The sequence below is a fragment of the Parasteatoda tepidariorum genome, chromosome 8 (assembly GCF_043381705.1).
Source record: "Parasteatoda tepidariorum isolate YZ-2023 chromosome 8, CAS_Ptep_4.0, whole genome shotgun sequence".
Lineage (NCBI taxonomy): Eukaryota > Metazoa > Arthropoda > Arachnida > Araneae > Theridiidae > Parasteatoda > Parasteatoda tepidariorum.
The window spans coordinates 73,716,115-73,732,856 of NC_092211.1; the positions used below are offsets into that span (position 1 = coordinate 73,716,115).

At 31.7% G+C, this 16,742-nt stretch overlaps 1 protein-coding gene across 1 annotated transcript in view; it reads left to right on the forward strand.

The window, feature by feature from the left end:
• Positions 1-16,742, forward strand: part of LOC122271803 (putative sodium-dependent multivitamin transporter) — a 50,004-nt gene that overhangs the window by 7,529 nt on the left and 25,733 nt on the right. Inside the window, exons 2-5 of the mRNA XM_071184231.1 lie at positions 10,365-10,430; positions 10,507-10,626; positions 12,416-12,570; positions 12,639-12,779. Of these exons, the coding sequence (XP_071040332.1) occupies positions 10,365-10,430; positions 10,507-10,626; positions 12,416-12,570; positions 12,639-12,779 (482 nt within the window). The remainder of the gene's footprint in view (positions 1-10,364; positions 10,431-10,506; positions 10,627-12,415; positions 12,571-12,638; positions 12,780-16,742) is intronic.

The window sequence follows — 16,742 nt, forward strand, 5'->3', positions numbered from 1 at the left end:
TGTGTGCATATATATATATATATATATATTGTTTAATATGATATATGATAAGGTAAATAAGGTTAATATGATAAGGTTGTTGACTTTCACCGGTGAATGTCAACAACCACCGATTTCGGTCATTCACAGTAACATGCACATCTTTTACATAATAACCTCATCAGGACGTTTATTTCATATTTTGCCTAAATAGCATTTGTTATTCTATAGAGTGCCTAGGCATTATGTACAATGCCTAGGAAAATATGTAATAATTCTCACATTTCATACTTTGCCTAAAAACATCATTCTATGCAATGCTGGCATTTCATACTTTGTCGGTAACATATATATCGAGAGAATTCATGACAGCGTTTCATATAGTCTTCATGAATTGAAAGTTCGTGAATTTGACTAGGAAAATAAAAAAAAACTTAACTTTTCACATTTTGTTAAAATTTCTTCTCTTATTTCTCACAAAACTCCGTGGTTAACTGTTGAATCATAATACAAGTCATTCGAACCATAATATGGTTTAAACTTGATGCTTACGTAATGGCGAGTTAAAATGAATCACGCTTCCGTTCATTTTGAGTTATAGAATAATCTATTTCAAGTACAGCAACACAGTTCAAGTCTACTAATAATAGCTGTATTAAGGCTAAACACATTTGAAACTCTCGAAATTTTGTAGTTTTTTTCTATTATTTTTCAAAGTCTTTCTTTGCTTTATAATTTTGTTGATCTATATAAAATATTGATTAAATAACAAAAACAAATAAAAAAACTATATACAATGTCGGAAAAAATTCAAAACCAAAATGAAAATACTTATCACACTGCAAACAAATTTGGGGTATAGTTACTATCATTTTTAATATTGAAGTAAATAGAAATTTTCTAAAGTGCAATTTGTCATTTTGTTTTGTTTATTTTTTCACTATTATAGCTTTGTTTACTAATTTATTCATGTTTTGTTTGTTTGCTTACTATTATTACATGTTGTCCCTTGCAATAGAAGCAATTTACTAAATTCTTTGAAAAGACGTTCCGCTTAAGAAACAAGCACATTTCTAGTAAAATATTTGCACAAATTTTTTCAATAATTTTTTTATTTTATAAATTAAATATACTTTTTGAACGATAACTGCAGTTCCTTACTTAAAAATGCATTTAGTTAACCTCAAAACTCAAACTGGTGACAACTAAACGCTAACACTTTTTACAGTATATAAAGTCATAGTTCAAGTAATAAGAACAAAGCCAAAACAAAAACACTAAATACATAGCTAAGATGACTAAATATAAAGTCGGAAGCTAAATATTAATAATAATTTTAACCCAGGACGACGCCTTTCACCTGAACGAATAATAAGACGAGCGGGAGTCATAGAATGATCCCAAATGAAATTCATTACCCTTTACTTTTAAGAATGGATACTTTTAATAATAACAAACATATAAGTTACTAATTTAAAATAACAAAAACGCTGTAAACAAAAACGAAACCTATTACGAGAAACAAAAACTAATAGTTTTTTTAATTGCACTTGTAATAATTTTTTATTCCAATATTATGGGTGATGCTTAAAAACGCACTAATTATTCTCCCTTTTTGTTCGGGAGAAAAACGCACTAATTACATCATTCTTTGCATTTTGTAAATAATCATCACAATTAAAAAAAAATTAATTAAAAATCATGAAATCTGTTGCAGAAAAAAAAGTGACGACGAAATCACGTGAATTGGACTCCTCAAGTGCGTGTTTCGCTTCGAGATTAGGTTGTTGTACTAAATAATATCGTATAAAAAAATATCGGATTAAAAAACTAATAAAAGAGCGCTTTTTCATTACACGACACGATACCGACAAAATCGGACGACAAATGTGTGAACGACAATGTCGTTGCCAGATCGTTCAAGCAATTGTTTTTTCACTTTGTCCGATATCGTTCGTCCGAGAAGTAGAAATTCTTGTTCATTCAATGTTTTGAGCTTGAGTGAGCAGTTGCTTGTGCTCTGTTGTGATTTTTTTCAGCAAGCTTTAAATATGACGGATGATAATCGTCGTCTCAAACTTCTTACTTTATTTTAGAAGAAAAAAGCTAGCAGTGCAGAAACGTTTTTGGGTGCACGAAATGGTACTTACGTATTAACGCCACNTTCTTTGTTGTACGTTTTTTAGTTTCTGATTTTTAGATAAAAATTGTTGTCAAAATACTTTTTTTTGAAAACATAAATGGTATAAAATTATGTATACTTCTTGCATATTCCAATGTTGAAGTAATATGATTCAGAAAAGTATGGAATAANCTCAAACTTCTTACTTTATTTCAGAAGATAAAAGCTAGCAGTGCAGAAACGTTTTTGGGTACACGAAATGGTACTTACGTATTAACGCCGCCGCAGCTACAGATTTGGCTGTTTTTAAGTGCCGCCAATCTACACCTAAAATTTTTGCGACAAATCATGAAATGAAACACTCTATTTAAAATCTAAAAATCCAAAACACTTTATTTAAAATCAAAGTAGTCAATCGGATTTCGGAGGAAAATGGGCCGATATAGAGTTTTACATATATTCAAAACAGTCTCTCTTCTTTCACCAGATGCTGCCGCCATATAAACTCTGATAAATAAGATTCCAAATTATGTCTCTCTGTCCCCCTATGTGTTTTGTTCCTCCATTTAGCACTGTCCCTTATTCTCTCAACTGTTTGTGTATTATGAACTCCTGTATCAGGATTAATAAAATGTATACAAATACCTACTTGCTAAGGTATTTGTATTTATGATAAACTTCAGCAAGTAGAAATCCTTCTATTTTCTTTGTTTGATAACCTTTCCAACTGTCAGAATAAATTGTGCTATCATCTAAGTCCCACTTGCTGATCACACTGTCTTAAATTACATTTCCAAAACGTACGTTTACCAAAATAAAGTTTCTTGTCATGGGAATTGATACATTTTACTTTTCCTTTTGGGGGTAAAATATTTCGCTACTGAAAAAATAAAATTGCATCTTATTCTGTTTTCGGCAAATCCCAAAGATGCATTTTCGTAGCACTAAAAATGGCATCAGAAATCAGCAAACAAGGAAGCAAGGAATCCAAAAGATAACTGCATGCGAAAACCCTGTGTGCGAGTAATAGGATTGCTCTTTATTGGCGCATTAGCACAACTTCTCTGAACGTACGTTTACCAAAATAACGTACGTTTACCAAAATAAAGTTTCTTGTCATGGGAATTGATACATTTTACTTTTCCTTTTGGGGGTAAAATATTTCGCTACTGAAAAAATAAAATTGCATCTTATTCTGTTTTCGGCAAATCCCAAAGATGCATTTTCGTAGCACTAAAAATGGCATCAGAAATCAGCAAACAAGGAAGCAAGGAATCCAAAAGATAACTGCATGCGAAAACCCTGTGTGCGAGTAATAGGATTGCTCTTTATTGGCGCATTAGCACAACTTCTCTGAACGTACGTTTACCAAAATAACGTACGTTTACCAAAATAAAGTTTCTTGTCATGGGAATTGATACATTTTACTTTTCCTTTTGGGGGTAAAATATTTCGCTACTGAAAAAATAAAATTGCATCTTATTCTGTTTTCGGCAAATCCCAAAGATGCATTTTCGTAGCACTAAAAATGGCATCAGAAATCAGCAAACAAGGAAGCAAGGAATCCAAAAGATAACTGCATGCGAAAACCCTGTGTGCGAGTAATAGGATTGCTCTTTATTGGCGCATTAGCACAACTTCTGCAGCAACGTAAGTACCCACGAAATAAATGAGGCAAGATATGTTGAAGAAGATTTTTATGTGCTTTTCCATAAGCTGCAAAAAGTCCCAAATAAATTTTTTAATTACGTCTGAATGAGAGAAACCAAGAAAAAGAGCGATGCTAATGAGGAATAATTTTTATATGGCTTTTGAGTTGGCGTCTGCGCGCTAATTTATGTCTGTAATCACTTAACATTACTTAAATTTTTTAAAGTATTAACGTTTTTTTTAATCAAATTAAAATATTAGTTTCATTTAGAATAATCTTTTTAGATGATTTTTTAAATGAGTTTTACCAAATTTATCGTTTGAATTAGGGAACAGATTTTTTATTATTCAATCAAGCAGAAACCAGTAGTTAGATTGTGGAGGATATAATTATAGACTATGTCAACCTTCATCTATCAAAAGGTACCTCGTGATAGAATCAAGTTAACATGTTTTATATACTAGTGAATTGGTATTTAATATTGATAGTGGTAGTTACGCCACATTACTCCCCTTCCAGAATTTTATCTGTGATAGAATTCGATGAACAATTACCACTAGTTGATTAATGCTGTTTATTTATTAACTTCAATTTTTGATCATTATATTTTTTTTCCTTCCAAGCGTTTCGCTCGTTATTTTTTTTTTTTTTTTTATAGCTTTTCGCTATTTTTCCCCATCATTTTTTTATAGCTTTTCGCTATTATTATTTTTTTCTAGCATTTCGCTCTTTTTATTATTTACTAGCCGCCTAAGGCGGCCAGCTGTCCGCCACTTTAAAGGTTTTCACAAATAAAGTTTTTTAAAACATAGCAGGAAATCTGAAGATTAGTGGACAATTAAAGTAGTCTTGTCCTGCAATTTTGTCTTCATATCCTTGGGCCCTAGCACTGCTAGTAGAGACACGATCCTCTTCCTATCTTCTTTGACGTTTCTCTGATGTTTCTNATGTAAACATTGCAATTGAGATATTAAAGATAATGACGGGGTTCAAGTACACTTATAAATCAAATATATAAATAGATTATAAAAAAAAGAAAGATAAACAAAAAAGAAACTAATAAGATATTTGAGCTTATAAATACCTTATTGTTTAGATTTCACTAGCAGAATTGCTCTTGTCACTGGATAAAAGAAATAACATTAACGGCAAAGTTGAAGTTAACACGCATGCGCTGAACGATGATCCTACAAGACTCCTAAAACACTCCTTTGAAAGGCCTGTCATATTGCTGTCTATTTGTGACATCCTACGAAATTCTTTCTTCTGACACTTTACGGATATGACTGTTCCAGGAGTGTTCGGAATGTTTTGGGATGTCTTTAGGACGAAATTTGCTGTTTGGGAATTCAAAACAGTCTCTCTTCTTTCACCAGATGTTGTCGCCATATAAACTCTGATAAATAATATTCCAAATGATGTCTCGCTGTCCCCCTATGTCTTTTGATCCTCCATTTAGCACTGTCCCTTATTCTCTCAACTGTTTGTGTATTATGAACTCCTGTATCAGGATTAATAAAATGTATACAAATACCTACATGCTAAGGTATTTGTATTTATGATAAACCTCAGCAAGTAGGAATCCTTCTATTATCTTTGTTTGATAACCTTTCCAACTGTCAGAATAAATTGTGCTACCATCTAAGTCCCACTTGCTGATCACACTGTCTTAAATTACATTTCCAAAACGCACGTTTACTAAAATAAAGTTTCATGTCAGGGAATTGATACATTTTCGTTTTCCTTTTGGGGGTAAAATATTTCGCTACTGAAAAAATAAAATTGCTTCTTGTTCTGTTTTTGGCAAACCCCAAAGATGCATTTTCGTAGCACTAAAAATGGCGTCAAAAATCAGCAAACAAAGCAACAATGAATCCAAAAGATAACTGCGTGCGAAAACGGAGTTGCTGAGTGCGAACAACAGGATTGCTCTTTATTGGCGCATTAGCACAACTTCTGCAACAACGAAATAAATGAGGCAAGATGTGTTGAAGAAGATTTTTATGTGCTTTTCTATAAGCTGCAAAAAGTCCCTAATAAATTTTTTAATTACGTCTGAATGAGAGAAACCAAGAAAAAGAGTGATGCTAATGCGGAATTATATTTATATGGCTTTTGAGTTGGCGTCTGCTCGATAATTTATGTCTGTAATCACTTAACATTACTTCAATTCTTTAAATGTTATAAAGTATTAACGTTTTTTTTAATCGAATTAAAATATTAGTTTCATTTAGAATAATCTTTTAAGATGATTTTTTAAATGAGTTTTACCAAATTTATCTTATGAAGCCGCTCTATCATGTTTCAAAAAAATGTTTCAGTTGAATCAGGGAACAGATTTTTTATTATTCAATCAAGCAGAAATCAGTAGTTAGATCGAGTTCTGTTTGAAATACATAGGGGTCTTTATTTGCCTTCGTATCAAACCATTACTATTATGAAAAATATTATCTCTTCATTAAAGCATATAATGAATTTATAAAAATTTTCAATAAAACTCTTATGATTGTTTAAGTCTTTCAACCTCATTATAATGTAAAAATTTATAACTTGACATGAGAATACATTATATAAAACTTTTATTTTCAAATTTTGCATTTGACATGATCAAATAAACTATTAAAATTGATTAAAAGAATAAAATAATGATATCAAAAGAGGAGATAAAACAGAAAAGATACACAATAACAAATAAAATCGCCATGATTTGAGGAGTAAACTTGCTTGCCTAACCAATATTTGATTCCGACAAACGATATCGCCTTGTCGGATACGACATAATCGTTATCGTATCGGTGAGTGAAAAAGCACTCTGTTGCTGACCATGTATTTTACTTGACTCTATGTCGTTCGCCGACAATCGGATCGGTTTTGAGGGCGCTTTTTAATTACAGGACACGATACTGAGAAAATCGGACGACAAATGTGTGAACGACAATGTCGTTGCCGAATCGTTCAAGCAATTGTTTTTTCACTTGTCCGAAATCGTTCGTCCGAGAAGTAGAAATTCTTGTTCATTCAATGTTTTGAGCTTGAGTTAGCAGTTGTTTGTGTACAGCTGTGATTTTTTTCTGCAAACTTTAAATATGCCGGAAGATAATCATCGTCTCAAACTTCTTACTTTATTTTAGAAGAAAAAGTTAGCAATGCAGAAACGTTATTGCGTGCACGAAATGGTACTTACGTTTTAACGCCATCGCAGCTACAGATTTGGCGGTTTTTTAGTGCCGCCAATCAACACCTAAAATATTTGTGATAAATCACGAAATAAAACACTTAATTTAAAATCTAAAAATTCAAAACACTTTATTTAAAATCAAAGTAGTCAATCGGATTTCAGTGGAAAATGGGCCGATATAAAGTTTAACATAGATTCAAAACAGTTTCTTATCCTTCACCAGATGATGTCGCGATATGAACTCTGATAAATAAGATTCCAAATGATGTCTCGCTGTCCCTCTATGTCATTTGTTCCTCTTTTTAGCACTGACCCTTATTCTCTCAACTATTTGTGTAGCATGAACTCCTGTATCAGGATTAATAAAATGTATACAAATACCTACTTGCTAAGGTATTCGTATTTATGATAAACCTTAGCAAGTAGGAATCTTTCTACTCTCTTTGTTTAATAACCTTCCCAATCGCAGAATAAGTTGTGCAACCATCTAAGCCCCACTTGCTGATCACACTGTCTTAAATTACATTTCTAAAACGTACGCTTACCAAAATAAAGTTTCATGTCAAGGGAATTGGTACATTTTCGTTTTTTTTGGGGGGGAGGTAAAATATTTCGCTACTGAAAAGATAAAATTGCGTCTTGTTCTGTTTTTGGCAAATCCCAAAGATGCATTTTTGTAGCACTAAAAATGGCGTCAGAAATCAGCAAACAAGGCAACAATAAATCCAAAAGATAACTGCGTGCGAAAACGGAGTATCTGTGTGCGAACAACAGGATTGCTCTTCATTGGCGCATTAGCACAACTTCTGCAACAACGTAAGTACTCATGAAATAAATCAGGCAAGATATGTTGAGGAAGATTCTTATGTGCTTTTCCATAAGCTACAAAAGTCACAAATAATTTTTTTAATTACGTCCGAATGAGAGAAACCAAGAACTAGAGATATGTTAATGAGGAATAATTTTGTATGGCTTTTGAGTTGGCGTCTGCTCGCTAATTTATGTCTGTAATCACTTAACATTACTAAAATACTTTAAATGTTTTAAAGTATTAACGTTTTTTTTAATCGAATTAAAATATTAGTTTCATTTCGATGATTTTCTAAATGAGTTTTATCAAATTTATCTTATGAAGCTGCTCTACCATGTTTCAAAAAATGTTTCACTTGAATCAGGGAGCAGACTTTTTATTATTCAATCAAGCAGAAACCAGTAGTTAGATCGAGTTCTGTTTGAAATACATAAGGGTCTTTATTTGCCTTCTTATCAAACCATTACTATTATAAAAAATACCATCCCTTCATTAAAGCATATAATGAATTTATAAAAATTTTNCCCTAAATGTCTTCCCTGAAAGATTCTGAATGAATTGATTCCTTAATCTTAGATTTTCATCACGTAGTTAAAAAGTTTTTCAGGGGACAAAATTAACTGCAAAAACTTTTTTTTAGAATAGAGAGATTTTTTTTTAAGCAAATCAACTGTTTAATGTGGATTCATCCATCAATATTGACAATTTCTTATCACATCCGTAGGTCACCAATGTGGGGATGAAATTCATAGACTATGTCAACCTTCATCTATCAAAAGGTACCTCGTGTTAGAATCAAGTTAACATGTCTTATATACTAGTGAATTGGTATTTAATATTGATAGTGGTAGTTACGCCACAAGATCAAGTTCTGTTTGAAATACATAAGGGTCTTTATTTGCCTTTGTATCAAACCATTACTATTATAAAAAATATTATCTCTTCATTAAAGCATATAATGAATTTATAAAAATTTTCAATAAAACTTTTATGATTGTTTAAGTCTTTCAACCTCATTATAATGTAAAAAATTTATAACCAGACATGAGAATACATTATATAAAACTTTTATTTTCAAATTTTGCATTTGACATGATCAAATAAACTATTAAAATTGATTAAAAGAGTAAAATAATGATATCAAAAGAGGAGATAAAACAGAAAAGATACGCAATAACTTATAAAATCGCCATGATTTGAGGAGAAACTTGCTTGCCTCACCAACATTTGATTCCGCTTTGTCGGATACAACATAATCGTTATCGTATCGGTGAGTGAAAAAGCACTCTTGTGCTGACCATGTATTTTACTTGACTCTATGTCGTTTGCCGACAATCGGATCCGTTTTGTCGTTATCGTGTCGTGTAATGAACAAGCGCCCTAAGGAGAAATCAATAGCAATACCAGCCAAAACTTCGATAGAATCATTCCCTTAAAAAGTAAGTACTCAAATGCACGATTCGAATTTTCAATATTGTTTGAAATATATTAGGATATTTAAAAACCACATGAAAATCAATATTAATTAATACCGAAATTCAATCGCAACCTTTAATCGATTTACGATGTAAATTTAGCGTGTCAAAAAGTGATTATCTAAAGGCATTATTCAAATTTTACGTGTAAATTTCTATAGCAAAAAAAAACCTTTTTTTTTTCTTTTCTTTTTTTTTTCAAGAGAAAAATCGTTCTGCAAGAACTCTGTAACGTACTGCGATAATGATACAGGGCTTTTTACCATATTTTACGATTAAATTATTAAAACATGATATTTACTTCTCTGATAAATAGTATCTAAATCATACTATTATATTCGATATGATTGTTTTAGTGCATATTTTATTATATTTGTGTTTATTTATATTTTGTCATCTCGGAGGCATTTGAAACTTATGTTCGTTAGAAGAAAAAAAAATCAGCACATATCGTTAGTTCCAGTAGCAGTCTCAAGCAAAACTTTGTCTTGAGGAATTTTTTGTTTCTAATTCGGAGATTCCAGGTTAAAAAAAATTTTAGTATTTGAACTTTTATTTCATTATTCAAACGCAGATAAGCCGCATGTTAACTAGCGTCGATCACTTATAAATGACCCACCAAAGTCTTTGATTTCAATGCATAGTAATGTAACGTCCTCAATGTTAATGCAGAGTTAGTTGATTTTTGTAATATGAAATTTTAGTTTGTGTACTTATTACGGTAAAAATTTCATGAACACTGTAGACATGTCAGAATCACTTTGACAAGGAACGAAAAATAATGCACAAAACTCGGAAGCTGCGAGAAATAAAATGATTTGTAGCCGCGCTGGTCAACTGTGAAAGCCGCGCGGGGTCATTCAACGACCCTTAACTGATAAAAACTCTATTGGGAGAAGACTTTCTAGTACCTTGAAATGCAATATGGACGAATCATTAGATACCTGGTGTCTGTTACATTAAATAATTTTAAAAATAATTTTTCTAGTACCTTGATATGCGGTATGGACGAATCTTTAGATGTCTGGTGTCTGTTACGCTTAATAATTTTTAAAATAAATTTTCCATTACCTTGAAATACGGTATGGACGAATCTTTAAATACGTAGTGTCTGTTATGTTTAATAATTTCAAAAACCAATTTTCTAGTACCTTGAAATGCGGTATGGACGAATCATCAGATATCTGGTGTCCGTTATGTTTCTTCTGCAGATGGTAAGAATGAATATTTGAATTGCACAAAAATGAAAGAAAAAAAGTGATGTAATTTTGAATTTAAGGTCTTTTTCAGGTATTTTACATGTCTATTTCTCTTTATGGAGCAGTTTTGGCATTGAGTGCTGTTACAGACTTGTCTTTTGAAATGTCAGTTGTGTCCTTGGGAACTGTTTGTGCTCTCTATTGTTCCTTGGTGAGATTGTTTTCTAAATTGATTCCTGATTTTCATGAATTTTATTTTCCACTAACTCTTATTTTTCATTATTATTTTAAAGAAATTTTTTTATTTAAAATCGTTACTTATTTATTGTTATTTAACATAACAAAACCAATCGTAATAATCTCTTATAACAAAGTTTATATCAATCTATCAAAAAAGTATGTAAAACTTGTACTTATTGCAACAAAAGACTGTTGTTCCATCCTCAGAGGAGGGTTGAAGCCTTCTCAGCTTCAGATCAATGGGATATAACTTTTCAGGAAAATAAAGGCAGTCTGTCCGTAATGCTGACCTCATTAATACAATCATGACGTTGCTCTAAAAGCTGTGGAACTTGAACTTCCGTAAACTCCCGTGCTCTCAGCGGGCTGATACGGGAATACTTTATCAAAGCATTGAATATATGCTATTAATAATTATTACTTTCCTTTAAATGAATAAATAAATGGATAAAAATATGGATAAATAAAATATTCTTTATCACGCTTATCAAATGTTACAGCTATGTACATGAAGAGTATCTCAATTTTCAGCTCTTAATTACCTGCAAAAAATAGCTTCATAACACTTGTTAATTTAAAAAACAGAAATTTATGATTCACTGCTTCTTTGCCTTTCAGTTATTGATGTATGAATTAAAGATGAGATTTCGTGCTGTTTTTAGAAGAATTAGCACATCTGGAAAAAAAAAATCTTTCGTAATACTTGGCAGACAAAAAATGACATCGCTTTAAAGAAATCGCTAAATTCCAGAATTCTGAGAGCTCGACTTCGCATGCAGGTCGTCGGGCTACCGAAGTGGGGATGCCCTCCCCTCTGCACAGTATCAAAATTATGATGTCATGTTTTCGGATCATCACCATGGATGTTTCCCAGACAGTCGCAAATTGCCCATTGTGCAGCTCTAGTGTGACGTAAATGAACGCAACTACAACAACAGAATTCTGACAATCGATATTAGCTATTTATTTAATAATTCGATATAATAATCTAGAATATTTTTAAAGTGCTCATCTTTAATGTGTAAAAGAGCTACTGATTACATTTTTGCGACATAACATTCGTCACACTTTAAGACATTATACGCATTTACAACGTGGAACTATCGCGAAGTTATAAAACATTTTGCATTCCTACTTCGCATAACTTTTTTATAACTAGCGTTTAACAGCCGATCCAATTCTGAGTTTACAACTATTAATGTTTAACTCCATAACCTCAGGGTTCGTAACCCAACCCAGAATATAAGAGAACTCCTAGATCAAACATTGAAACTAACTAGCTTTCCTGGAACAAAATTCGATCGAACTAACCCACATTTGCTTTACATGCAGAGGAAAACCACGAAAAGATGTGGGTTTTGCCATGGTTATCCCGAATGCAAGGAAATTCTAATCATAATTCATCTACCACTGAGGATATTTTATGTCAAACTTATGGTTTATGCGAGATGGGAACTGAAACCGGATCAACTAGCCACTGCTGGGTTTCGAAACTGGGTTATCTCATTGAAAGGCGAACGCTCTATGAGCCACCACGGCTCGATTTGTATAACTTGGCAATTCTGACAATGAATATATTTAGCACTCACGCGTTCCATTCCGATGCGTTCACGTGTACATGCTCTACTTACTTGATAACTTTAATTAAGAAGAAAAACATTTTACTTTACATTAATTTTTAAGCCTTATAACACTATACCTATTTTGCAGTGGGTTTCTTACATATTATCTAATATGCATTTATTAATTTCATTATTTAGGGAGGACTTGACGCTGTTTTGTGGACAGATGTTTTTCAAGCTATTTTAATGATAACTTGTTTATTAGCTATATACATAGCAGGCATCTCTGATGCAGGTGGTATTTCCGATCTCTTTCGAAAGGTTTCGACTGGCAAAAGACTAAACTTTTTCGAGTAAGAATGTTTTCAAAGTTATTGATTCTCATTACGAACGACATTGTTTTATTCTTGGTATATTACAGACTCGTGCCAGATATAACCCAACGGTATGGATTCTGGGCTTGTGCAACTCATGGAATTATGGCGGGAATGGCCTTCTTTGGAACAAATCAAGTTGAAGTACAAAGATTACTGAGTCTCAGTAATATAAAACGAGCAAAATCGTATGTATGTAACAACCTAAAAATATTGATAATATGAGTTAATTAATATGTTTTTTAGGTTTAAGAAATAATTCTTAAATAACTTCGAAATTGTCCTAAAGATTTAGATCTTTCTGACCCCGCATAAAAATCACATTTACTGTATCGCGTTCTTTTTTCTCGTTTTTATTAGCCAAAGAACACGCCATCCTACACTTCTAAATTTCAGAAATTAACTGTTGATTGTTTATAAATTTGTACTTTTTATATATTTTAGAACAGGGGTTTCCAACTTACATGAAACTGGGAGCCGCAATTGAAAATATCAGTCAAGTGGCGGGATGGAACTTTATCAAAATTTTATGTAGGACTTTTTTATGTTTGAAGGAACATTAAATATTACTGTCCAATTTTTATCAAAATGTACAAAACAAAGGTAATGAATTGCAAATTAAAATAAGCGGTAGATTTTTAAAATATTTAATTGCATTTTAAAAAATTCTGGCTACCAAATTTACAATTGTAAATAATTTCGTCCAATATGAGTTGTTTCAAGAAGTTAAAGCGGAGAATTTCTTCGAGAAAATTTCTGATACACGCCTGCTAAATTATGTTCTCAAAATACAAAAAAGAAGAGAAAAAAGAAAAAAAAAAGTAACGTACACGAATATTTTTGTATTTGAATAAATATTTTCTTGGATGCAAAACTTGAAAAATAAGCATTTTTGCACCATTGGTATGTTAAATTTCCCAGAAAGGAAGAAATTAGACTTTTTTTAAAGAAAAAAAAAGTATTTTAAACCCATACAGATTTTTTACGAAAATTGACCTCAAAATAATGACAACTAATATATTATGGTTCGCGAGCCACCAGTTGGTAACCACTGTTTAAGAATATTCACTAGATGTCAGCTATGAGCATGTTAGAATCAATATGATAATCTTAATGCTTTTCTACAAAAATTCTATCATGTCTGGAAAAAAGTAGCTTATCCTGATCTTGATCTTTCTGCATCAAAATCATATTAACTGCATTGAGTATTTTTTTTGCCAAATTACTCTAAATATTACTAACCAAAAACACGTAGCATCACCCCAGATTATCAAAAATTATTAATTGATTGATTGCTTACAAATATGTTCTTTTCATATTTTAAGAATGTTTACTAGATAGCAGTATCAAGACAAGACTAGCTGGAAGCATAAACATCTTACGTCAAAAAAGAAATCGAGACATTTTTAATAATTATTCTATCCTAATCTGGAAAAATGCTACACATGAATTCTACACATATTTCAATTGTTTTCTGGCATTTTATTTATAACTAGCCGCCTGAGGCAGCCACCTGTCCGCCACGCTAAAGGTTTTCACAAATAAAGTTTTTTAAAACATGGCAGGAAATCGGAAGATTAGTGGACAATTAAAGTGTTCCTGTCCTGCAATTTTGTCTTCATATCCAGATGAACGGCGACAAATGTATCAAAGCGAAGCGTTTTATTTGCGTATCGAATATGTTGCCACATTTTTAATACAAAAGTTAAACTTTTCTCCACTTTGATAAATGTTGACTAATGCGAACCTTAGAATTAAAGTATTAATTCCTTCGTATATTATTGGTTTAAGTTGTCGAAAATTCATACTTCAATTGTAAGGTTCGCATTAGAATACATTTATAAGAGTGGAGAAAAGTATATGCATTTTNATATAAATTATTTCCAAAGGAACTAGACTAATACAATTCCAACCTGGCGAGTAGCGACTTATAAACAAGACACTTCGTGGTTTGATGCTTTTACTTGTTGCTAGAAATCAGGTTCGCAGAAAATGCTGTTTACTAGTTAAATTTATTAGGAATAACACGATCTGTGACGTAGGCTATAGTATACCCAATTGTAAGGTTCGTATTAGCATACATTTATAAGAGTGGAGAAAAGTATATGCATTTTTTAATAGTTTTTTGAACATAAACTAAAAAACCAAACGCAAATTTTTGTAAAAGAAAAAAAAACTTCTTCATTATGTCAAAACACAATTATGTGCCGAGTTTCGTGCCTGGGCGAGGCTTCTGGGGCGATATATTTTGATTACAGACAGACAGACAGACACACACACACACAGCAGCGTTTATTACCATGTATAGATTAAATACTCTTCTTTCCCTAAGTAGAACTTACTGCCAATCAAAATTTTTATAATTTAATATAAACAAATTGTAAGCTGGAAGTTAAGCTTACCACGGTTCCCACATTTCGTTGAGAGAAGCATTCTCAATTGAAGAGAGAAGAGAACTTGTTTAATAATCTTAGAACAACAGCTGTAAATATATTCGTTTAACTTCAGAAAAGAATTCACTGGAAGAACGCACACTAATATCATACGATCCTAAAGATAAACTAGGCTTTAAAAAAATAGGTTTCCTGTAATGAAAGAGATAGTTTCAAAAAATTTCAGATACGTACAATAGGAGGAATTTCATTTTAATAAGATAATACTTATTTTCTCATTCATTCTAGATGTAACAATACATCTATAATTACGAGCCGCTTTATCATTCCACGCGGGAAAAAAAATTATCGTGTATCTTAACACCAAAAATGGTGAAATGCTTTCGACCAAATTATTGTAGTGAAACACCATACATAACTCTTGGTTCAAGGTATTCCATTTCTCTAAGAATCAAAAATAGTTCTTTGTGTAGTGAAACACCAAGAATGTTTACACTACATGGTGTGAAGGAGCTACAGTCATTTTTGTTATCCAATAACACCATTTCATTAATTTACAGTAACAGCAAAATATTATCTGGGTATTAGTTATTAAAATTATTTTTATGAAACAGTTTGAAGTTAAAACAATTAATTTTTGGATGCATGCACTTCCCAAAATAAAATTAGCTAAACCAAACTGTAACAGGATTGTATAAACGATTTATTTACCATTTTCAAAGTATGAAAACATTGGCGTTTCCGAAAGTGAAGTGCATTATGTAAGTCCACGTGTAACGTGAATACGCGCGAGCTTGGTGCAGGTTTTTCCCATTGTAAGTGTTTAGATTTGAAACGCACTATTTAAGTTATCATTTCACATAACTTTTTGGATTGGTTAACATTATATTCGGAAAGATATTACACCTCAGTTTTTACAGTTATGGCATGCTGTATAATTTAAAATTTAAAATAGTATTAAAATATTTAATATCATACTAAACTGATATATCTTTTTCTAGGCAATTTGAATAAAAAGTAAAAATGCATTTGAAAATTTAAAACTGAATATATNAAACGTTGTTTTGCCATATGATTTATTTCTAGAGTATGAAAATATATCTTATTTATTGTAAGTGTGTGCGTATGTGGTATGTGAGTGGCAGTGGCATGGAGCGCTGTGAACGATGACGTAATGTGAAAATAAAAACACACCAAATAATAGTTTTTTTAATTAATTGTAACTTTTTTTATAAATTATATATACAACGAATTCTGAAAATATTAGTCAACAATATTAATCTCTTAGTGCAATAGAGTGTACAATATATTTTGTCATTCCATCTTTAGCTAACACAAATAAACTGGATGGTTTGCCCACTCGGGAGCATGCCACGTGTAATTGTACGTGTGAAAAACATGATGTGCTCAAATCTAAGACACAAACAGACATTGTTTGGTCTTGTCATTGCAAGTGCCAATCTAATGGGGAAATGAATGCATTTAATTTCAATTGACACATCTGTGGGTATAATAGAGATTCTTGGAAGTAATATACTTTCCCCCCGGAATTTTTAATTTAAAATAATGACTTCGATAACTTTGTTCATAAAATTTTTAACGACTAATCGCGTGCCGTTGCACAGCCGTGGTCAGTTCAAATTACGAAGCAAAATTACCGGAGATCCAACTTTGCGTATTAAATTATGCGGTGGTATGCCTGGTAAATCCAATGAGTTTAAAAACTCTGTTGGAAAATTTGCAGCTTCAATGGGATCG